The 22,481-nt window shown below is 46.0% G+C and overlaps 1 protein-coding gene and 1 non-coding gene across 3 annotated transcripts; one reads left to right on the top strand and one right to left on the bottom strand.

The window, feature by feature from the left end:
• Window positions 1–827: 827 nt before the first annotated feature.
• On the top strand, window positions 828–21,161 carry Ttf1 (transcription termination factor 1). 2 transcript variants are annotated; one of them, XM_048345473.1, is made up of 12 exons: window positions 828–847; window positions 3,070–4,164; window positions 5,872–6,089; window positions 7,806–7,991; window positions 8,942–9,020; window positions 9,983–10,113; window positions 14,714–14,948; window positions 15,782–15,871; window positions 17,321–17,386; window positions 18,868–18,953; window positions 19,951–20,138; window positions 20,799–21,161. In XM_048345473.1, the coding sequence occupies exons 2-11, from the start codon at window positions 3,128–3,130 to the stop codon at window positions 20,130–20,132; spliced, it is 2,310 nt and encodes a 769-aa protein (XP_048201430.1). In that variant the 5' UTR covers window positions 828–847; window positions 3,070–3,127; the 3' UTR covers window positions 20,133–20,138; window positions 20,799–21,161. The 2 variants fall into 2 exon arrangements, with proteins under 2 accessions (XP_048201430.1, XP_048201420.1); XM_048345463.1 differs by lacking the exon at window positions 828–847 and adding an exon at window positions 1,705–1,747.
• LOC125341275 lies at window positions 15,133–15,241 on the bottom strand. Its single transcript, XR_007208951.1, has one exon. It is a non-coding gene; the product is annotated as a U6 spliceosomal RNA (small nuclear RNA).
• Window positions 21,162–22,481: the final 1,320 nt, after the last annotated feature.

Genomic DNA, 22,481 nt, shown 5'->3' with positions numbered 1-22,481 from the left:
CTACTTTTTTTTTTTTTTTTTTTTGCAAAACTAGCTTATATTAGTTGGGTAGTTGGGCCAGTGAATTTCATTGTGACATTTCCACCTACTTATAATATATTCCAGTCTCACCCTTTTTCCCTCCCTTTCCCAAACAAGTTCAGCAAGTTTCTTTTTTGTTCTTCTTGTTGTTTTTGCCAGTCCAGGGGCTTGAACTCAGGGCCTGAGCAGTGTCCTTGGCTTCTTTTCTGCTCAAGGCTACCACTTGAGCCACAGGGCCAACTAATAGCTTTTTCTGTATGTGTGGTGCTGAGGAATCGAACCCAGGATCTCATGAATACGAGGCAAGCACTGTACCACTGGGCCACCCATATTTTCAGCCCCTGTTTTCTTGGTGGAACTTGAACTCACAGCCTGGGCAGGAGCTTCTTTGTGCTCAAGGCTAGCTAGCACTCCACTACGTGAGCTACAGCGCCACCACATCAAGCCTTTTCTAAGTAGCTGGTTGGAGATAAGAGCCTCATGGCCTTTCCGCCCAGCCGGCTGGCTTTGAACCCTGATCCTCAGATCTCAGCCTCCAGCGTAGCTAATCCCAGGCGGGAGCCACCGGCGCCCGGCCACTGTTCTAGTTTCACAGTCGCAATCAGTCCGTCTGGCCCGTCTCCATCCTCTTTCACCCACACTTGGGAAGACCCTCTGGACCGCAGCCCCGCGACTACGCATGCGCACGCCGCCGGCCCGCAGCCCGCGCGCGCTGTTGCTAGGACACCAGGACGCCAAGAGTACCGGAAGCGACGCGAGAGCACTTCCGCTTCCACAACCGCTGCGCTTCCGGGTTCGGGGGCGGGTGGCGACGACGTTTCCTGGGGTAAGTTGGGAGCAGTTTGGTTGGTGGTTTCAGTTAACTCGCCGCCGGTTCGGGGCGCGCGGCGGGCGGCGGGCACCTTCCCCTTCCCGAGGCCCGCGTTGGCGCCTCCCCGGGCCCCTCACACGGACTCTCGGCTCCCGAGCGCCGACCCAGAGCCGAGTGGAGCCCGGTGCGTGTCGCACCCGGGCGAATCGGGGGCCGGGCCTGGGCACCGCCCGAATGTGCGGGGTGCACGCGGCCGGTTCGCGGGGTGAGCGCGGCGCCCGGGCACCTTGGGGCGGGGGGTGGGGGGGAGGCTTGGCGGACAGGGTCCCATCCTAGGCCGCCCGGCCCGGGGCAGCATTCGAGCCGCGTTCTCGGGGACGAGCGCTCGCTGTGAAAGTAAGGGCCCCCCGCCAACCCCGTTAGGGAGCCTGGAGAAGGCTGAGGCGCAGGACGGCGGCTCCAAGGAGGCGCCCAGGCGAAGTCCTTGAGAAGGGGCAGGGAGTCCGGAACCCAGACTCGAGCGCTTGGTGGAGGGGACCATGCAGAGATAATCACAAGACAGGAGGAGAAGGTCCATAAGGAGGTCTGTTAGTGGGGCCATCGTTCCCACGGGACAGGGAGCTACATGGCGTCTGCACCTTACCCAGGTGGCAGCTTCTCTCTCGCCTCTGGGGTAAAGGGGAAGTAGGTAGGTAGTGAATAGGAGTGGCTCATTAGGTATTGGTGCATCTGGGGGCTAGTGGGAGGAGCTGAGGGCCTGAGGCTAGGGAAATGCTAACTGGGTGTAACGCAGAAACTGAGTCACAGCCACCTCTTTCCTGGCCTGGTGCTGGGGGCTGTTGTTTTCACCGACGTCCTTGGAGCCTAGGCAAGAGGTAGGGGCCTGCCCACCCAGCTCCAAGGCTGAGAGGTGAGAGAAGCCATCTTTTGAATTGCAGATAGCTGGCTCTAAGGGTAGAGTCTGAGGGCTCTGCTTTGGGGACTATGTAGGTATCTTGTGTGGTTTGGCCCCCGGGCGGCCTGCTCCTAGTGCTATGCTTATGTATGACTTGCTGAGGCTTGGTCTCCACCCAAGAGGTGACCTTTGCTTTAAAAGCTTAATTGGTCCTCCTGCCGACCTCTAGAGTCCCAATAAAGACTCCAAAATTTGGACTTTCTAGATGTGGCTTCTCTATTTTCTCATGACTGGTTTCATATCTGATTTAAGGTATATTTTACCTCACAGCAGTGGTAGGCTCCGGTCGGCACAGATCGGGAAAACTGAAGAGCCGGGTAGATTTTTTTTTTCTTTTGTTGTTGTTTATCTGCCTGTCCTGGGACTTGAACTCAAGGCCTGGGTGCAGTCCATGAGCATTTTTGCTCAGGGTTGGCACTCTGCTTCACTTCGGCTTTTTGTTGATTCATTGGAGATAAGAGTCTCACAGACTTTCCTGCCGCCGGCTGGCTGCCCACCAGGATCCTCAGATCTCAGCCTCCTGAGTGGCTGGGATTACAGGTGTGAGCCACCAGCCCCTGGGCTTGAACAACTATGTAAATACTTGTTTATTTAAAAAATTACACTTGGGTTAAATGCTACTGAGAGAAACACAGTTTACTATATTGTATCCATTGGTGAAGGAGCCTATATCAAAGCATCAGGAAAAACAAGCTTGAAGTAGAGACTATCCAGCCAAACTCTGGAGGCAGGAGGTGGGAGGCAGCAGAGATTATTCCAGGGAAAGGGAAAGATGGACCCCAGGCATGTTGAGGAACCAGGGCAAGATACATAGGGACAGAGAAAGCCCAATTCGAAAAGAAAGGGTCAGAGATGAGGTGTGAGGGGACAGGGCCCAAGGGTGTAGAGTAATACTGTTCTCTGTGGATTGTTTTTTTCCATATCATAAAGCAAGATGAAGGGGGGCTGGGAATATGGCCTAGTGTTAGAGTGCTTGCCTCACATACATGAAGCCCTGGGTTTGATTCTCCAGCACCACATATATAGAAAAAGCCAGAAGTGGTGCTGTGGCCCAAGTGGTAGAGCACTAGCCTTGAGCAAAAAGAGGCCAGGGACAGTGCTCAGGCCCTGAGTTCAAGCCCCAGGACTGGCAAAAAAAAAACAACAAAAAACCACCAAGAAACAGACTAAGTAGACTAGGGTGAGCCTCGTGTATATTTTAAATAATACAAGATTTATAATTGTGACTCCAGGCTTGTCATTTGTCATACAGTTTCATTTTGCTGTGATTTTCCTCCCTTAGGCTAATGTTTAAAATGCAAAAATAAACCACCGTTGTCACATTTCCATAAAGGAACAGAATGGAAGGAAAACCAAGCAGATATGAAATCCACACACCAGTACCAGACAAGAAAAAGAAGAAGTATTCTGTATATAAGAAAAAAAAACAGAAATGGGCTCAGGAAAGTTTCAGAGACTCCTCTGTGGCAAGTGACCAGCCTCAGGTGAATAAGAAGAGGAGGAGGAAAGACGTCCAGCAGCTCATGTCTCCTTTAGAAAAATCAGAATTGTGCGACAAGACTGAAAAGACCACTTCTACACACAAAAAGAAGAAAAAGAGGCAAAATGTTGTTTGGGAAGTTGAAGAAACCGGCGTCGTGCGAGTCCTTGTGGATAAAAAAAACATTGAGAACATGCCAAAGGATTTTAGAAAGGATGTGGATATGGTTTATGTTGCTATGAGTGAGGAACAAAAATCAGCAAAAGCAGACAAAACAGGCAAACTGAATACAGTTGCTAAGATGGATAAAAATGCATCAAAACAATTTTGTAAAAAAGCTAAGAAGAAAAAGAGTAAGACTCCAGAGGGGAAGGTTGCATTCTGGGACATCACACAGGAAAGCCAGAAGGCAAGCATCGCCCCACCCGAGTCAGAATCACACACACAGCAGTCCTTGCCTTCTGTGCATCTCCAAGGCAAAAACATAGATCTCCCAGTGTCTGCTAAGAAAATCAAGCCCAAGAAAAAAAAGAAAAAATTGTCTGGTAACCAGGAATTGGGGGCCATGGCCATACCTGAGAGTCTTCATGGCGCCCCCCCTGAAGGAGCCCAGGTGGTTAGCCAGGGGACTGGGGAAGGAGATGATGTGTTTAAAAGGGCTAAGGGATTCCACAGCATGAAAAAAAAGCCCAAGAAAAGGGCACAGCTGCCTACTGAAAGCACCCCAGAGGCTGGTGATGAGGTCTCTTTGCTTAGTACAAACACGAGGAACATACCCTCTGACTCTCCAGAAGGTGAGGGGGTATTGACAGAAGAAAATGTGAATCCCAGGGCACAGAAGAAGACCCAGGCCTCCCGGGCCAGTTCAGGAGAGGAGCAGGTGGAAGAGGTGCAGAGGTAATGTGCAGACAGTAGATTTTCTGTTAGCCTACGTCTTTTTTTTTTTTTTTTTTTGGCCAGTCCTGGGGCTTGGACTCAGGGCCTGAGCACTGTCCCTGGCTTCTTCTTGGTCAAGGCTAGTACTCTGCCACTTGAGCCACAGCGCCACTTCTGGCCATTTTCTGTATATGTGGTGCTGGGGAATCGAACCCAGGGCCTCATGTATACGAGGCAAGCACTCTTGACACTAGGCCATATCCCCAGCCACCTACGTCTCTTTATTCAGCACATATTAACTGGCAGAAATCAGAGACAGATTGTCACACATGCAGGGTAATGCACACATTTAACCCAGTGAACTTGTCCCAGCTTAAGACCCTCCCCCCAAGTTCTCTTTGTTTTGTCTGTGTGCTTATATAAAAAAAAGGAAGTCTTAAATACATTGTCTTATAATTCTGCAGAGCAGCAAAAAACAAAAAAAAAACAAAACACCAAACCTTTAAGATTCTCTAACTTAAAGAATTTAGATAACATACTACATGTATACTTAAGTGATATCATTTAAGTATACTGCCTGATGAATTACTACAAGGATTTTTTTTTGTAACTTTGGCAGTACTCAGATTTGAACCCAGGACCTCACACTTGCTGGGCAGGTGTTTCACTACACTTATAATGTAATTATTTTTCAGGGAGGGTCTCCCAGTTTTGTTCCAGAGCCATCCTCAGATGTTAGTCCTAGATATGCTTCCCACACATCTGTGAGTATAGGCATGTGTGACATGGTGTTTATTTGGTGAAATGGGGTCTTACCTTTTGCCCAGGGTGGTGTTAAACCATGACCCTTCTGACCTGTGTGCCTCGAGAGTAGCTGGGATTACAAGAATGTACATTCCACGATTTACTTTTTCACTTTGTCTCGTAGTTCGTAGGATTCAGAGTTTTCTTCCGTTTTTGCCACTGTTACTCTTAAAGTTAAGTGGAAGGGCCCTTTTAGAGGGGGCTACTGACTGAAGCTATGGGTGCACTTAGATTGTCCTCTGTGCTGAGTAATCATTGGGGAGACATGTTGAGAACACTGATCACAAGGCGGCAATATGCTGGGGGTGTAGTTCTTAACTTTCTTGGGCAGTATGCCCTCTGAAAGGTGTTAGCTGTTTCCTGTCTGAGTCTCACTGATGGGCCTGAACAACCCAGGAGCAGATTTAGACAAATGGCAGAGTTTGGGAGGAACGAGGATAGGTACATTAGAAACAGCACAGGAAAAGGGAAGCCACTGGTATTAGTGGCAAAGATAGCCGTTACTGTGTCAACTCTAGATGGCACTTAAGTGAAGTAGTTGGTTGTTTTCCAAAACATAACTATCTCTTGCTGGGGATTAGAGAGCGTTTCACTTGTTGGACAGTTAGTGTCTAAGTCCAGAAAGATGAGAAACAGTAGCACAAAAAAATAAAAATGTAGAAGTGGAGCAGTACTTAGCACTTTACGTTACAGTCTATCGTGCGTGTGTGTGTGTGTGTTATGCATGTACATGCATATGTGAGTATACATACATGTATACATACAAGTAACTTAGGTTTCCCTCAGGAGGTTTGAAAATCATGGACCGAAAACAAGGTCCCATCTAGCTGAAATGCTGTTCTAGAGTAAGTGAGAGACATTCAGGAAGGGCTTAAGTTACCAGATCCAAGTGATGGTTAGTGTTAACCTAGTTTTTCTTCTTAGATTAGAGCCAGCCAGTGAAGAAGAAAGCAACTTGGAACCGTCTGGGGATTTGGCAACAAGACGCTCAGCTGACGATTTTGAGGACTGGGATGTGGACTTGGACTCTGCTGTGAGACAGCTCCAAGAGTTCATTCCTGACATCAGTGGAAGGGCAGCCACCACAATTAAGCGGATGTACCGGGATGACCTGGGGCGGTTTCGAGAGTTTAAAGCCCAAGGTGAGCTTGCAGCAGTCACCATAGTGGTGCACTGTGCTAACTGCGTTCCTAAATGACTTAGACCCACAGGGAAGAATCCTTGAGCTCCTTTCAGAGTGGTTGCCTGTGTGTGAAATTCACAAAGCCCAGTGCCAGCTTTTCCTTCCTTTGTCTCACTTCTGTTCGAGGAGATGAAGACCAGGGCAAAGGGACCAGATAACCTCACCCTAGAAGTTAATCCTGGAAGAAAAGGATTGCTATGGGTGGACTTCTTTAGCAGAGAAGGGTCCTAAATGAAGGACCTTATGCCTACAAGGTAGGCACTCTTAACCACTGAGCTAAACCTCCAGGCTGAAAGGAGAGAGAAATCAAAGTGCAATTCAAGCACTCAGGGGAGCAGCAACCCCTTAGATGAGGGGCTCTCCTGTTTTACTGTGTTAGAAGAATTGCCCAGAACGCTCATTGGATTTAAGAGTAAGCCACAAATTTGAAGCTGTGTACAACCAATGAGGAGTGTTGACTGAATATCTGCTTTGTAAAGCCTAATACTACTAATTGTTAGAAAAAGTAAAGGGACTGGGTGCTGTTGTTCATGCCTGTAATCCTAGCTACTCAAGAGGTTGAGGACGGTGGATTATAGTTTAAGGTCTATGAGACGCTTATCTCCAATTACACCAAAAAGCTGCAAGACTCAAGTTAGAACATGAGCCTTGAGTGAAAAAGCTAAGGGACAGCACCCAGGCACTGAGTTCAAGTCCCCTGTGCGTGCCCACACACATACACACACACACACACACACACACAAAGTAAAAAGGCCCATCTTCCATCAGTTTACAGAGCTAACAGTTCAGGAGGAAAGTGATACTTTAGTTACATCTGTTGATATTTTAGTTACATCTTAGAAACTATGTTTCAATTTTTACCACCACAAAGAAGCAAACAGTATACTATATAACAGTGAATAGCAATGAGTGGTTTGCATAAGGAATAGGAAGCTAATGGAAAGTACAGCAGCAACTGTTTGCTATGCATAGGGACCTATGACACTCTGCCAGCTCATGCACAACACCACCACCGCTTTTCAACTTTCCTTTATGAGGATGTCAGTGGCTTTTTTTTTTTTTTTGCCAGTCCTGGGGCTTGGACTCAGGGCCTGAGCGCTGTCCCTGACTTCTTTTTGCTCAAGGCTAGCACTCTACCACTTGAGCCACAGTGCCACTGCTGGCCTTTTCTATGTATGTGGTGCTGGGGAATCGAACCCAGGGCTTCATGTATACGAGGCAAATGCTCTTGCCACTAGGCCATATTCCCAGCCCTCTCAGTGGCTTTATCTCCACTTAACTACCAAAAAGCCAGAAGTGGCACTTTGGCTCACATGGTAGAGTGCTAGCTTTGAGCACAAAAGGTCAGGCACAGCACTGAGGCCCTGTAGTCAAACCTCAGGACTGGCACACTCAGACATATACAAAAAGACTGAAAAAGTGATCAATGAGGAAGGAAAGATCCCTGTTTTCAGTGGAGGGTTGTGGGAGAAGAGGCCTGCCTGGCTTGGGCAGAAGTTTGATTGGAAAAGGTGGAGCTCTCCAAGTGGGGTCTGGGACTCGTGTCAAGTGCACCAGCAGGGCTGCTCCCAACGGATTGGTGCTAGCCAGCACTGGGATGCTGGAAGGGGGTAGGTTGCCTTCTGATTGTTATTGACAACACAACTTTCTCCCCGCCTCCCCCTTTTAATCCTAGGTGTTGCGATTAGATTTGGCAAGTTTTCTGCTAGGGAAAACAAGCAGATAGAGAAAAATGTACAAGACTTCCTAGCACTGACAGGAATTGAGAGTGCAGACAAGCTGCTGCACACAGACAGATATCCAGAGGAAAAGTCTACAATCACCAACTTGAAAAGAAAGCATGCGTTCAGAGTGCACATTGGTAAGTGCAGAAGCATTTACTCTGGCTTTCAACCTTAATCGAGATTACCCTTGATGAGTAAGTATTTCACATGGTGTCTGGCCCTCCCAGCCCTGCGATGCCGGAGAACAGTCTGTGCTCCCTAAATCCCATTGCCAGGCTAACCTTAGCGGCCTCTGGACTGTGTCTGTGTCTCCCAGATGTAGAGTTTGTACAGATTTTAGGACAAAACTCAATCACATTCTACTTTTCTACTTGGAAATAATTATGGATTTGGTTTCTTGTCCTGTTCTCTATGGCTGTTTTTCTTCCTTTTTTTTTTTTTTTTTAAGCCTGTTTCAGGTCTTGAACTCAGAGCCTGAGCACCGTCCCTGAGTTATTTTGTTCAAGGCTAGCACTCTACCACTTTGAGCTACAGCTCACTTCCAGCTTTTTGGGGTAGTTAATTGGAGATAAGAGTCTCGTGGACTTCCTTGCCCAGACTGGCTTCAAATCACAATCCTCAGATCTCAGCCTCCCGAGTAGCTAGGATTCCAAGCTTCCTTGCTTTTGTCTGGAATTGGAATCTGAATCAACTGTTCTCTAGATGGTGAACCCTGTGGGAGAATGAGTGCATCTATACAGAAGGAAAAGTGAGAAAAGCTTACATTGGAAAAATGAAGTTTTTCACCTGTGGAGAATTGGTGACACGTGATCCTACTATTTCTGTTCCCTTTTTCTTAATTCAAATCATGGTCAGATTTCCTCTGTGAGTGTCTTTGTCACAGAGTAGACCTCAGAGGACACTAGAGCCTGCAGGCCCTGAGCGTGTGCTTTGCTAAGTTCCCCAAGGACAATTGGGTCCATCTCCTTGAGCCACTGTGTCGGGCATGGGAAAGGCAGTCTTAGCACACGGCCCAGACTACAGGAATGCAACCCCATCTCACTCCACCTACCTCATGCACCATTGACTGTCGGTCTTCTGACTGCAGGGAAGGACATTGCCCGGCCTTGGAAACTCGTGTACTATCGAGCAAAGAAGATATTCGATGTCAATAATTACAAAGGCAGGTAAGGAAAAGGCTTTACCTTTGAACCTTGTCTACTTGCCTGTAGTCTCTGCCAGTGTTCTGAAACAAAATACGTACTATACTGGATGAGAGGTAAAAGTCATGAAGCTTCTCATGTTGAAACCTGATTGTGGGTTTGTGAAATGTGTGTCTTCAAGGCTCATTTCAACTTCTACCCTCTTTAGTAAGGCTTTTGGGATCTTCTCATTTCTAAATACCTTTCACTGCTTCTTCGGACTTTGGTTTTCAGCTCCACATTCCTTGCCTCCTCCTGTGACCTCCCCCTGCTCTGCTCTCTGCTATGTTGTTATCACCTCCAAAGTTCTCAGCCTTAGTTAGCTCAGTGCTTTGGGTTTCTAGTGTGCCTTTGAAAGTGGTAGAACAGTGTTGGCTCAGTTAAGTGCAATTCAGTAGCGTCAGTGCAGAGTGTCTTGTGGGATTCTTATTCTCCCTTCCCTTCTCCCCGAGTTAAATTTCCAGTTACAATTTGTGTCCAACATTCCAAAGAAAGGTTCTTTTTAAAGTGGCGAAGCAGAGTTTAATAGAAAGAAAGCACTTGTTAAGGGCTAATACAGTGGGCCCCAGCTACATGGAGCAGAGCAGAGAGAGAGAGAGCGCATGCTCTCAGGAAATGGGAGTTGAAGACTCAAAATAGCATCTGTTACCTACTGCCTTTATTCTTTCTGTGCTTGGGGAATATTCATGGTTATGACTTCATGTAACCTCCAACCCACAGGCAATGGTTCTGAGTAGCTAAGATGGTTGTTACTTATTATATGGAGACATGTCTGGGCCTCCTCAGAACATACAGATGATAGATGAACGTTAGGGCTTCCTTTCCTTAGATAAGCAGGAGCCTGGGCCATTGGAGGTTTTTTCCACTACTGCTGCATGGCTACCATGTGAAGACTGTTTCTGATCTTGTGATTCAGGCAAATGTGGGATTTGTTTCCCTTCTCTCAGGTACAGCAAAGTAGAGACAGACAAGTTGAAGGCATACCAATCCATGCATGGGAACAACTGGAAGAAGATTGGCGCGATGGTGGCCCGCAGCAGCCTCTCGGTGGCCCTGAAGTTCTCCCAGTTGGGCAGTCGTAAGTGTCCCGCCTCTGACCACAATCTTACTTTGAGCCAGCTCCCAGAGATCACTGTCCTCTGTTCAGGCCTGTGCATCTTGAGGTCTCTTCACTTTCTTCTCTGTGTTCAGTGAAGCCTGCAGCCGTTGCTCATTAGATGGATTTCGACCACATTTGAATTCATTATCTTGCAGCATGAATCTAATTGGGAGTTTTTCTGCTGACACCGGAAGCTGTTAGGGAGTCTGGCAAAGGAAGGCACTTCTTCACAGTACATGCAGCCTTTGGGAGGGAGGCATGCATTAGATTGGCCTATTAGGAACCTGAGATTAGGACTTTATACATGACCTGATGACCTCTTGTGTCTTCCTCTTTTTTGGGGGAGTGGAGGGTGGGGGTGTGGGTATTGGGGCTTGAACTCAGGGCCATGTTGCCATCTCCCTTAACTTTTTCACTCAAGGCTAGTGCTCTACCACTTAAGCTACTTTATGGATTTTTGGTGGTTACTTGGTGATAAGAGTCTCTTAGATTTGTCTGCACAGGCTGACTTCAAACATCTCTATCCTAAGATCTCAGCCTTCTAAGTAGCTAGGATTACAGGTGTGAGTCACTGGTGCCTGGCTCTTTTCCTCTTCTTGATAAAAAGTTTCTTGGAGGGGCTGGGAATATGGCTTAGTGGTAGAGTGCTTGCCTCCTATACATGAAGCCCTAGGTTCGTTCGATTCCTCAGCACCACATATATATAGAAAATGGCCAGAAGTGGCGCTGTGGCTCAAGTGGCAGAGTGCTAGCCTTGAGGAAAAAGAAGCCAGGGACAGTGCTCAGGCCCTGAGTTCAAGCCCCCCAGGACTGGCAAAAAAAAAACCATAAAAACAAACAATAAAAAGAAGCCAGGGACAGTTTTCCCTATTACCTATGGGACCCTAACAATACTTTTCGGGTGACTTTGTCTTAGAAATAAGAGCACTTTTTTTCCCCTGGTTTTTGTTTTTTTTATTATAACTTTATTGAGTTTAAGTTACTACATATATTTTATAATATACATTTTAACCTTCAAAATGATGGAAATTATCATTCTATATAGCTTATGAAGTCTATGAACTTTAACAGTAAAACCATTTCCTTCATTGCAGGTGATATGCACATTACTTTCTTTTGTTCAGTAACATCTGTTCCCTCCTTCACTCATTCCCTCCTTCCCATCCCACCCATGAGTTGCTTAGTTCACTTTCATCAATGTCCAATGTAGCTGATGGTCCCCTCTGCTATATTGTTATTATTCTCACCCACTTTTCACTCATTCTAAGCCCTCCTCCCAGCTTCCCTCAGGTGTGCTCGTGTACATCCCATATATGAGGTAGGGAATATAGAGTCATCTAAAAATAATAGGACATTTTCAGATGAGGACCTTTCTTTCCTTATCTTTGGGGTTCTGAGGGGTGCTTGGGCCTTGGTATTGCAAAAGAAGCTCAGGCACAATGCCCAGACTGAGTTCAAGTCCCAGGCCCAGAAAAAAGAAAAGCATGGGTACTCAAAGAGAGATACCCCAGCTCTTTTTTGTTGTTGTTTTGTTTAGTTTTTTGTTGGTTGTAGGGCTTGAACTCTGGGCCTGGGTACTGCTGCTGTGCTCTTTAGCTCAAGGCTGGCACTCTACCACTTGAGCCACAGCACCACTTCTGGTTTTCTGGTGGTTAGTTGGAGATAAGAGTCTCACAGACTTTCCTGCCCCAGCTGGCTTTGAACCTCCATCCTCAGATCTCAGCCTCCTGAGTAGCTAGGATTGCAGGCATAAGCCACTGGTACCGGCTACCCCAGCTCCATTGACATCAGGATTATATATGGTAAAAGGCAGGGTTTGGCTCTATGTTATTCTAGGATAAGTATTTTTCTTTGTTTACACACCTGGCACATTAATCACTCCCGGTGTTACACTTTTATCACTTGACTCAGGGTCAGTTAGACAGGCCTGCTCATTAAACTTTGATCAAGAAAGGATGCATTCTGTCATACATTTTTCAAGACAGCCATCCTTGAGATAAGTACTTTGTGCCAGGAGAAGTCATTTTCCCAAGTAATTGCTTTTCTGGGATGAATATTTTTCTTTGTGATGTCCTTGTTCAGTTTTTAGAGCACACTAATTGTTTTGGGCTAGCAAGCAAGGTCAGATGGATAAAGCTGGTCTTGTTCTTTTTTCTTGTACTAATGTTGCAGCTTATGAAGGAATGTAAGAGTTAAAGAAAATAGTATTCTCTGTTTCTAATAGAACTGCACATCAAATACAGTGTTTATTTTCTGAATTTCCCAGCTGCTGTTTATCATGCCTCCTTTGTCCTAATCTATTCTGCTCAATAGGACTTACTACTTAATTTCTGACTTTCCTTTCTCTTTGTGTATGTGTCTGTGTGCATGTGCGTACGTGCACATGTGCATGCACGTACTTGCACATGCACATGCACCAGTTCTTGAACTTAAGAGCCTGCTGCTCTTGCTTGGCTTTTCACTCAAAGCTGGCACTCTACCACGTGACCCACACCTCCACTTCCATGTTCTTCATTGATAATTGGAGATAAAAGTTTTGAGGCTGGGTGCTGGTGGCTCACACCTGTAATCCTAGCTACTTAGGAGGCTGAGATCTGAGAATTGCAGTTCAGAGCCAGCCCAAGAAAGGAAACGCACCACATGGTCCAGGCAGAAAGGAGTTTAGTGGGGGGAAAGCCAACTGCCAGCCCACACAAGATGGAGGCGTGGAGAGACAGAGGGAAGGAAAAAGGGAAAAAGACCAAGAGAGAGCAAGAGAGAAAAGGAAAAAGAGCGAGGACTGTGCTGAGCTGGATTATATAGGAAAAGGTGGGAGATATATATGGTTAGGTGGATTGGATGTGACCTTAGCGAAGGAGGAGGTAACTCTCTAGATGTGCCAGTTACCTAGGTAACTCAGGTACTGGGAGCAGACTTAAGCAGGTGGGGGGCATCTGCATGGAGCCCTCCCAGGGGTAGACCTTACAATAACCTCCAATTAACCACCAGAAAATGAGAATTGGAGTTGTGGCTCAAAGTGGTAGAGCAATAGCCTTGAGCAGAAAAGCTCAGAGACAGTACTTAGGCCCTGAGTTCAAGCCCCATGACTAACAACAAGAAAAAAGAAGAGTCTCTGGATTTGCCTGCCCAGTCTGGCTTGAAACAAGATCTTCAGATCTCAGTCTCCTAAGTAGTTAGGATTACAGATGTGAAACATCAATACCCAGTACTAGACTTTTCTTTCTTCTTTTCCTTTTTTTTTTCCTTTCCTTTCCTTTCCTTTCCTTCCTTCCTTCCTTCCCTCCCTCCCTCCCTCCCTCCTTCCCTCCCTCTTTCCTTCCTTCCTTTCTTTTTTTTTGAGCAAGGTCATGCTTAAATCGAAACCACAGCTTCCTAAGTGCTGAGGTAATAAGTGTCTACTACCATACCCCAGACTGGCTTTCGTTCTTTTTTTGTTTGTTTCTTTGTTTTGTTTTGCCATTTTTTTCTTTATTGTCAAAGTGAAGTACAGAGGTGTTACAGTTTCATATGTAAGGCAGTGAGTACATTTCTTGTTCAACTTGTTACCTCTTCCTCATTTCCCCCCGCCTCCCTCCTCCCCCTTGGCCACTTTAGTAATTTCATTTGAATTTGCTTGTACTTATGTTTAGACATTTTAGGCTTGTTTCGTTTGTCATCCATTGTCTTCTGGTAAGTGCTAGATTTTCTGAGTGGTGGTGGCTCAAGCCTATAATCCTACCTACTCACGAGGCTGAGATCTGAAGCTAACAATTCAAAGCTAGTCTGGGCAGAAAAGTCTATGAGACTCCGATCTCCAGGTAACCATCAAAAAAAGCTGGAAATAGAATTGTGGTTTAAATGTTAGCCTTGAGCAAAAAAAAGTCAGGGACAGCGCCCAGGCCCTAAGTTCAAGCCTCAGGACCGGCAAAAGAAAAAAAAAGTGAACTCTGACTGTAATGGGTCCACTCCAAAGATGAGGATGTTATTAAATGTAGAATCCTCCTGACCTAATCACCTCTTAATAGTCCCACCTCTCAATAGTTACTGGGGATTAAAGTTCCAACCCATGACTTGTGTGGGATAAACTAAAACCATAGCAACGGGACAAGTCACGTAACTGGAATGTGGCTCAGTATTACTTCTGTGAAAATGGGATGATAATCCTGACTAAGCCAGTGGGTAGGTAGGTGTGAGCATGACAAACAAATCCTCTTTAGAAAACATTTTGGGATATTTGCCTATGTCCCAGCTGACATCATTAGTGTACATCATTCTCTTAAGAGACGGATAAATGTTGGATAGTCAGACACAACTAGAGAATATATATTCACTGCTATGAAAACATGGAGGATTCCATTTGCTTCCTTGGGTGGGATTTTTTTTTATGTGCAAGTTATTTGTAACCTAACAATAATTTTGGAATAATTTCTTTTAATATCAACCCTGAAGTTATTTCTACTCATCTGAGATTGTGTTTGTTCCTAATAAAAGTGAAGTGAAGTGAAAAAAAAAAAAAAGAACTGGATTTTATCATCTTGTTCTTAATGTTGTCTGGCCACAAACAGATTATCAACTACAGGCCATACTTTTCTATCAACAGAAATAAATCATGGTGCCTGGAGTAAGACAGAAACCCAGAGATTAATCAAGGCAGTTGAAGATGTGATTTTGAAGAAAATGTCTGTCCAGGAATTAATGGATTTGGATTCTAGACTTCAAAAAAATCCTGAAAGTCGCCTATCAATTGTCCGGGAGAAACTCTACAGGGGCATATCATGGATAGAAGTGGAGGCGAGAGTAGAAACCAGGAACTGGATGCAGTGCAAAAGTAAGTGGTAAGTTTTTCTGGTTTTTTTTTTTTTGTTTTTTTCTCCCCAGTCATAGGAGCTTCTGGGTGCGCTGGAGGGATCATCACTTGCTATTGTCCTATTTGGTGTTCCAGACACTGCTGGTGGTCATAAGAACAATATCTGTTTTATAAACCATCAGGAATAAATTGAGTTACACTGTTTCCTCTAGTCCCTATTTATAGGCTTCATGGATTTGCGTGTCATCCTTGTTCAGGGGCCATGCTAAACATCTCTCTGTACCCTTCCAGTTTTGGTATATGTGCTGCCAAAGTGAACACAGCTTACTCTTTTTTTTCTCCCTTACAAAAAGTTCTCCTTACGAAAAGTTTTTACTGCACACTATCAGAGAACTCCTCATAGCTGTCATCCAGTTTCAATCATTGGCTTCCTTTTTTATTTTTTGTTGGTTATGGGGCTTGAACTCTGGGCCTCAGCACTGTCCCTGAGCTCTTTCGCTTAAAGCAAATGCTCTACCACTTTGAGCCACAGCACCACTTCCAGTTTTCTGGTAGCTAGTTAGAGATAATAGTTTCACAGACTTTCCTACCTGGGCTGGCTTCAAATCACGACCCTCAGATCTCAGCCTCCTGAATAGCTAGGATTACAAGTGTGAGCCACCAGCGCCCAGCATCATTGACTTTCTGTCATTTTATTTTCCTTTCCTTTTTCAAATAGATATGTTCTCAGTAGTGAACAAATTAGATGGAAAGGTAGAAATTGGTTCCAAATGAAGATAGTTTGGGTGAGAAAATGTCGGAAGTTCTAGCAGAAACTGTTTTTTAGCAGATGTAAATGTATTTTTCTTTCTTTTAATGTAGGATGGAAATTTTGACCAAAAGGATGACTAATGGCAGGCTCCCATACCATGGAGTCAGTGCTCTGCAGGCCAAAATCAACCTCATTGAAAGGTACGGGTAGAAGTTGACACTGTTTTTGTTTGGTTTTTGGTGATTCTGGGGTTTGAATTCAGGGCTTTTCACTTGCTAAGCAGACATTCTACCACTTATGCCATAGCCCAGCTCTTTTTATGCTAGTTATTTTTCAATTAGGGTCTCACTTTTTACCTGGGTCAACCCACACTCTGATTCTCCTACTTTCACTTTCCTCATAGCTGGGATAACAGAGCCACTACGCTCATCTTTTTTTCTTTGTTGAAATTGAATCTCAAAAACTTTTTGCTCAGACTGACCTTGAACCCACAATCCTCCTGATCACAGTAGCTCATTAATCAGCATGAGCCATTGCACCTGGCTTCACTTCATATTGTTATGTCTAGTTTCTCTCAAGCCAAAGAATAGTAAACACAGCAGAGACTGTAGCTTCATTGCCAAAGGTTAAATCCCTGTTCTAACACCTTCTACGTGCCTTACTGTGGGCACACAATCTGCCTCCGAGTCTCTGTTAACTTGTCCTAAATAAGGATGACACTGAGAAGTCCCACCTCCTTAATAGTATTGAGGAGATAGGGTGAATTGTTCTACGGAAAATGTACTATGTGTTTAGTGGAGCCTTTGTGGTTTCCACTGTGTAGGTTATTCTTGCCCACTGGGACAAGCAGATAGAAAATCCTGACAGCTTTGCATCAGGAGTTTTCTGCTATCATCATTGCTTGGTCTTTGAGGTGTTTTGGTCTTTTGTTTTGTTTTTGCCGGTCCTGGGGCTTGAACTCAGAGCCTGGACACTGCCTGAGCTTTTTACTCAAGGTTAGAGATGCTTGAGACACAGGTTCACTTCTGGCTTTTTCAGTGGTTCACTGGAGGTAAGAGTCTCACAGACATCCTTGCTAGAGCTGGCTTTGAGCCATGATCCTCAGATCGCAGCCATTTTGTAAAGCCTGGAAGTCTGGTGGACCTGGAATCATGTTTACCCAGTAACAACAAAGACCAGCAGCCTGCTCTGGGGCTCTGGCCCCCCAGCGCAGTTGCAGCTTCCTTGGTCCTGCTGTCAGGAGCCTGCTCTGAGTTCACGGCTGCGCTTCCTGTTCTCTCTGCTAGTCCCGCTGCCCATCCCTTACCCTTCTTCTCCTGCTGGAGAGAGCTTGGAACAGCAGATCTGAGGGAGCATGCGTGACATCGTGAGCCAGTGAGCTTGTCTTAAGAGGTGGGAGCTAATCCTCTGAGCTCATCAGATAGGATTGAGGGTTGCGGTTGTAGATGAGCGGGGCACATGTCAGTGTCCCTGCAGCGTGTCACCTTGTAAGTGCTGAGCACAGAGATGCAGCCATTGTGTGACTTCTGGATGAGGGTGGGCGTGAGGGAGCTAGGCCATGTGAAAGCACCAGTGCCCTACAGCTCCTGCCATTCTGTGAGCCCTGGTGATGTCTGTCTGCTGAAATCCTGCTTTTTTTTTTCTTGCAGGTTGTATGCCCTGAATGTGGAAGATGCTAATGAGATAGATTGGGAAGTTGTTGCTGGTGCCATCGGGTAAGACCTTGTGTTCCCACTGGAAGATAATGAAAAGGAAGTGATGACTCAGTGAATGACTAGAATAAAGGATGGTGCACAAACCAGTTAAAATGAATCTTGTTTGTAAGAAAATCAATCTGATGCAATACAGAGTAGAAACAAAGTCTTAGGAAACAAAATGTACTTACACACTCTGAATTGCTAGACTGTTGAGATTTTCATTTCACTAATTGTATTTTTCATGTGCGTCAGTATTGGGCTTCACAGAAGCCAGGCACTTGGTGGCTCCTGTCTGTCATCCTAGCTACTCAGGAGGCTGAGATCTGAGGATCACACTTCAAAGCTAGTCTGGGTAGGAAAGTCCGTGAGACTCTTATCTCCAATTAACCACCAGAAAATTGGAAGAGGCACTGTGGCTCAAAGTAGTAGAGTGCTAGCCTTGAACAAAGAGCTCAGAGATAGTGCCCAGGCCCTGAGTTCAATCCCTATGACTGACAAAAAAAGAAAGAAGGAAAGAAAAAAGTTTCACAGACCTTCCTACTTGGGCCAGCTTCAAACCACAGCCTTTGGATCTCATCCCTCTGAGTAGGATTCTAGGTGCGAGCCACGGGTCCCTGACCACAAGGAGGTCCACTTTAAAAAAAAAAATCTATTTAAACATATCCTGATGAAAAGTTAAAAGCATGTGTGTGTGTCGGGGGGAACATTGTTGATAAAGTAGTACTTACAAAAAAATATGTGGCTTTATTAGAAAGAAAAATAAAGAGGAACTAAGTACCCATCTTAAGAAGTAGAAAAATAGCAAAATAAACTCAGCTATAGAAAAGATTTAAATGATAAAGAGAAGACGCCTGTGTGGTGGTGCACTTTGCAGTCCCAGCAATTTACGACCTTACTGTTTTTGTCCCACTTGCTGTAAACTGAAGTGTAAAGTGAAAATGTACCAAAATATTATAAGCATCCTTTTTTAGCTTTGCAGTGTAAAATGTCAGAATGTAGGAATGTATGTGAAGGGCTGTGCTCAAGTGTGTGGACTGGAGAGTCAGATACCCAGGGGGAGGCCCAGCTCTGTCCCTGTTCACTCTGCCTCAGTTTCCTGGTCTTTCAAGCACGGTGGGCAGAGCGGCGGCTCCTTCTTGCAATGGTGGTGAGGGTCATTTATTACAGTGTTGGTTGTCCTGTGGGCAGGGCCGCCTCCAAGGCAGGGGTCAACACGTGGTCCCTGCCATCACGCTCTGTCTTCTTAGAGACAACTTCAGCCATTCTTCATGTGAACACAACCATCTTGCACTACTCATTTTTCTCCTGTGGTTTAATGTTTTAGCTTTTTGGTGTCTTTCATGTTTGGTGTCTTTCATCACACGTTTATAGACCTGTGGATGATGGTCAGGTACAGGATAAGAAAATTGTCAATGTCCATAGATTAGAAAATGTACTTACACAAGTATTGACATGATAGATTTTTAACTGACTTTTTTTTTAATTTTTCCTTTCTTAAGCGATGTGCCTCCGTTTTATGTCCAAACTAAATTTTATAAGCTGAAAGCTGCCTATGTTCCCTTTTGGCAGAAAAAGACTTTTCCAGGTCAGTATGCCTAGTATTTTATTTGTTACAAACAGGGTGTATGTCATTGGGCTGGTGGTTTCATCAATCATAAAACAGTGTGGATGCTGACAAATTAGAATCTTTACCCGACAGGCCTTGCAAAATGTGATCATGGTGTCCCTTGGGCAGCAGCTCTGTGTGCAGCTGGTCTGGCTATCCTGGACACTTGTGCACACATCCTACAATCACACACACAGCACCGAACACAACACACACTTCTACAGAGTGTGTCAGATGCCCACTTCCTGCTTTGTGGCTATCTCAGGTGGTTTAGATCTTTCATATCCTGTGTGGCTTCCTGTGTCTTGTCCAGACCTGCCATACCCTAACCTCCAAGCTGAGAGCACCCACAGGCGCGTCCCCTGTACTGCCCAGTGGCAGTGTATATACCTGCAGCCCCAGGCTGGGGACCTGAACCTGACATGTGTGAGGAGAAAGCACTTGCATTCCGCAGACATCACCACCTATGCTTGCATCCTTGGTACCTTTGTGACCTTGGGCAAGTCTCTGAAGGTTATATGCCTTGATCTCCTCGTTGGGAAAATGGCATCAAAGTACTTATCTGATTGGATTGTTGTGAGGGTTTTATTGAAGTATAGAAGGGGTATGTAAACCAATAAGAATAGGATTTGCGTGTTGTAGTAAGAGCAGTGCATTGTGGTAGTGTTCATAGCCTTTGGGGTGTAGGAGATGTGAATTCAGGGCCTGAGAGCCATCCCTTAGCTTTTTTGCCCAAGGCTGCTATTCTACCACTTGAGTCACAGTTCCACTTCTGTCTTTTTTTCTGATTAATGGAGGCAAGAGTATCACACAGTTTCCTGATCACTCTGGTTTTGAACCAGGATCCTAAGATCTCAGCCTTCTGAGTAGCTAGGATTATAGGCGTAAGCCACCCATCACTTGATTGCCCCATAGCCCTTGACCTGGATAAGAACCTTTGTAGAAGCAGTCTCAAACTTTGGTTTCTTTTCTGTAGAGATCATCGACTACCTTTATGAGACCTGTCTACCTTTGCTTAAAGAACAGCTAGAAAAGAAGATGGAGAAAGAAGGCACCCAAATTCCAACTCCCTCAACACCCAAGCAAGATTTCCTATTTAAAGATATCTTTTACTGTGAGGATGATAGTGAGGGAGAAGGCATGGAGAAGCACAGTTAACCAGAGGTGACTATTGTCCTAGTTTTGTTGTTGTTGATATGGATGTTCATGTGTAGGGTGTGTGTCAGATTTCCAACACCATGACGAAATACCTGAGATAATCAATGTACAAGGAGGAAAGGTTTATTTGGCTCACAGGTTTCTGTGTTCCAGTCCACGGTCTGTGGATCTGTGCTAAGGCAGCACATCATGGCTGGAACAAACGCTGGCCTCATGGCCAGGAATCAGAAGACAGCAAGGTTAGCGAGGGGGCCCCATAATCCTCTAAGTACACCCCCAGGAACTTCTTAAAAGACCTCCTAGTAGCCTGATAATACCACTCTGGGGATCCTGTCTTTAACTCATGGGGCTTTGGGAGATCTTCCAGACTCACAGAGAGTAAAGTTCCGTTTAGTACTGGTGTTTAATTAATAAAGGATGTGCATTGGCTAGAGGAGGGACATAAATGGTAACTTCTGTTGATTAACATTCATATTGAAGTTGTGAGGAGTGACATCGACAATCCTGACAGGAGTGGCTCTGTGAAGCCACGCCAGTGGCGTCCTTGCAGCAGGGGTAGCATCACATCTTGTGACGGTTTTCCTAAGTGGGTGCCGCTCTGCACGTTCAGCAGATAGGAGGAAGTTGATTGTCTTTGTAACGTGCCGTTCTGCCTTGTTTTTCCAGACACTCGGATGTGCATCTTCAGGATGGCAAGTTCGAGGACCAGGATCTGCTCTCCCCTCCCTCACTACCTGTTGGGCTGTCCCTGCCGGTGTGCATTTCATCATCCTGAGCAGGGCATTGCAGCCTCAGATCTGTCCGCAAGCCCCTGAACGCATCAATGTCAGTTACATAAATTGTTTACTCATTGCCAGTTAGGGTGGCTCATGCATGTGCTCACAGCCACTCAGAAGATACAGGTAGGAGGATTATGATTCAATTCCAGTCCAGGCAAATACTGTGAGGCCCTACCTGGAAAAATAATTAGAGCAAAAACCATTTTTAAAGAGCTTGGGATGGGGCTGGGGATATGGCCTAGTGGCAAGAGCGCTTGCCTCGTATACATGAGGCCCTGGGTTCAATTCCCCAGCACCACATATACAGAAAATGGCCAGAAGTGGCACTGTGGCTCAAGTGGCAGAGTGCTAGCCTTGAGCAAAAGGAAGCCAGGGACAGTGCTCAGACCCTGATTCCAAGGCCCAGGACTGGCAAAAAAAAAAAAAAAAAAAACTTGGGATGTGGCTTACGTGGCACAATGCTTGCCTAGCAAGCTGAAGGCCTTGAGTTTGACCCCTAGTACCTTCCCTGCAAAAACAGCGTGGAATCCAAGCACGGTGACATGCGCTCGTGATCACAGCCTCCAAGGCTGAGGAAAGAAGATTGCAGCCTTAGGACCAGTCTGAGCTACCCAGAGAGACGCTCTCAAAAATAAAACAAAACCCAGCTTGCTGAGTGGGAACAGCTGGGGAAGGGTAAATTGCCTGGCATGGGGCAGCACAGCAAGGCCGCTGCCACCACAGGCAGTAGCCTCTGCCCCTGTCCCTGTCCCTGTATCTCAGGGGACACAGTGACTCTTGCTTCCTCCTGCCCTCTGGTTTTCCCCCAGTGCCTCGCACGGGCCAGCCCTTAGCAGAACCCGCCGATGCAGAACAGGTGTCTGGGAAGCTGAGGTCCCTGGGCCCGTGTGCAGGGGATCCCAGCACAGGAGCTGGGGTGGCGCCCCGTGCAGCCATGGCCGCTTCTGTTGCACAGTGCGCCCCGCACTGTCCCTTGTGCTCTCGGCTGTCACCTGGTGGCATCCTTATCCACAGAGCCACCTGTGTTCTATACCTGCCACATGGGAGGAGAAGCACACAGGAGAGAGAGGAGGAGAGTTGGAGTATTTCCCCACACCATCTCCAGCAGCTCTCCATGTGCTAACAGCAGACAGTGAATCCTCAGCAAGTAAATGAACACCGTCCCAGTTAGCAGTTCTCCTTGAGTCAGCCCCTTCTCTCCACCATGCACGCCATTCTCCACGCCAGATGGTGGCATTGCCCTCAGGGCCTTTGCACCGAGGGGTACATTGAAGGATGCACGTATCATGTGACTGGTGGCTTCATTTCAAGAAGTCTTTAAATATCATGAGAACATTATGTTTGCAATAAAGAAAACAGAATGTTTTGGAGGGGGAGGTGGCGTGTTGGGTTTTTTTGTTTTTGCTTTTATGGTCAGTCATGGGGCTTAAACTCAGGGCCTGGCTGCTGTCCCTGAGCTCTTTTGCTCAAGGCTAGTGCTCTGCCACTTTGAGCCACAGCACCAAAAACTTCTAGTTTTCTAGTAGATAATTCAAGTTAAGAGTCTCAAGGACTTTCCTGTCCAATCTGG

This window comes from Perognathus longimembris, chromosome 1 (assembly GCF_023159225.1).
Source record: "Perognathus longimembris pacificus isolate PPM17 chromosome 1, ASM2315922v1, whole genome shotgun sequence".
NCBI classification, from domain to species: domain Eukaryota; kingdom Metazoa; phylum Chordata; class Mammalia; order Rodentia; family Heteromyidae; genus Perognathus; species Perognathus longimembris.
This window is presented reverse-complemented; position numbering and strand designations above follow the sequence as displayed.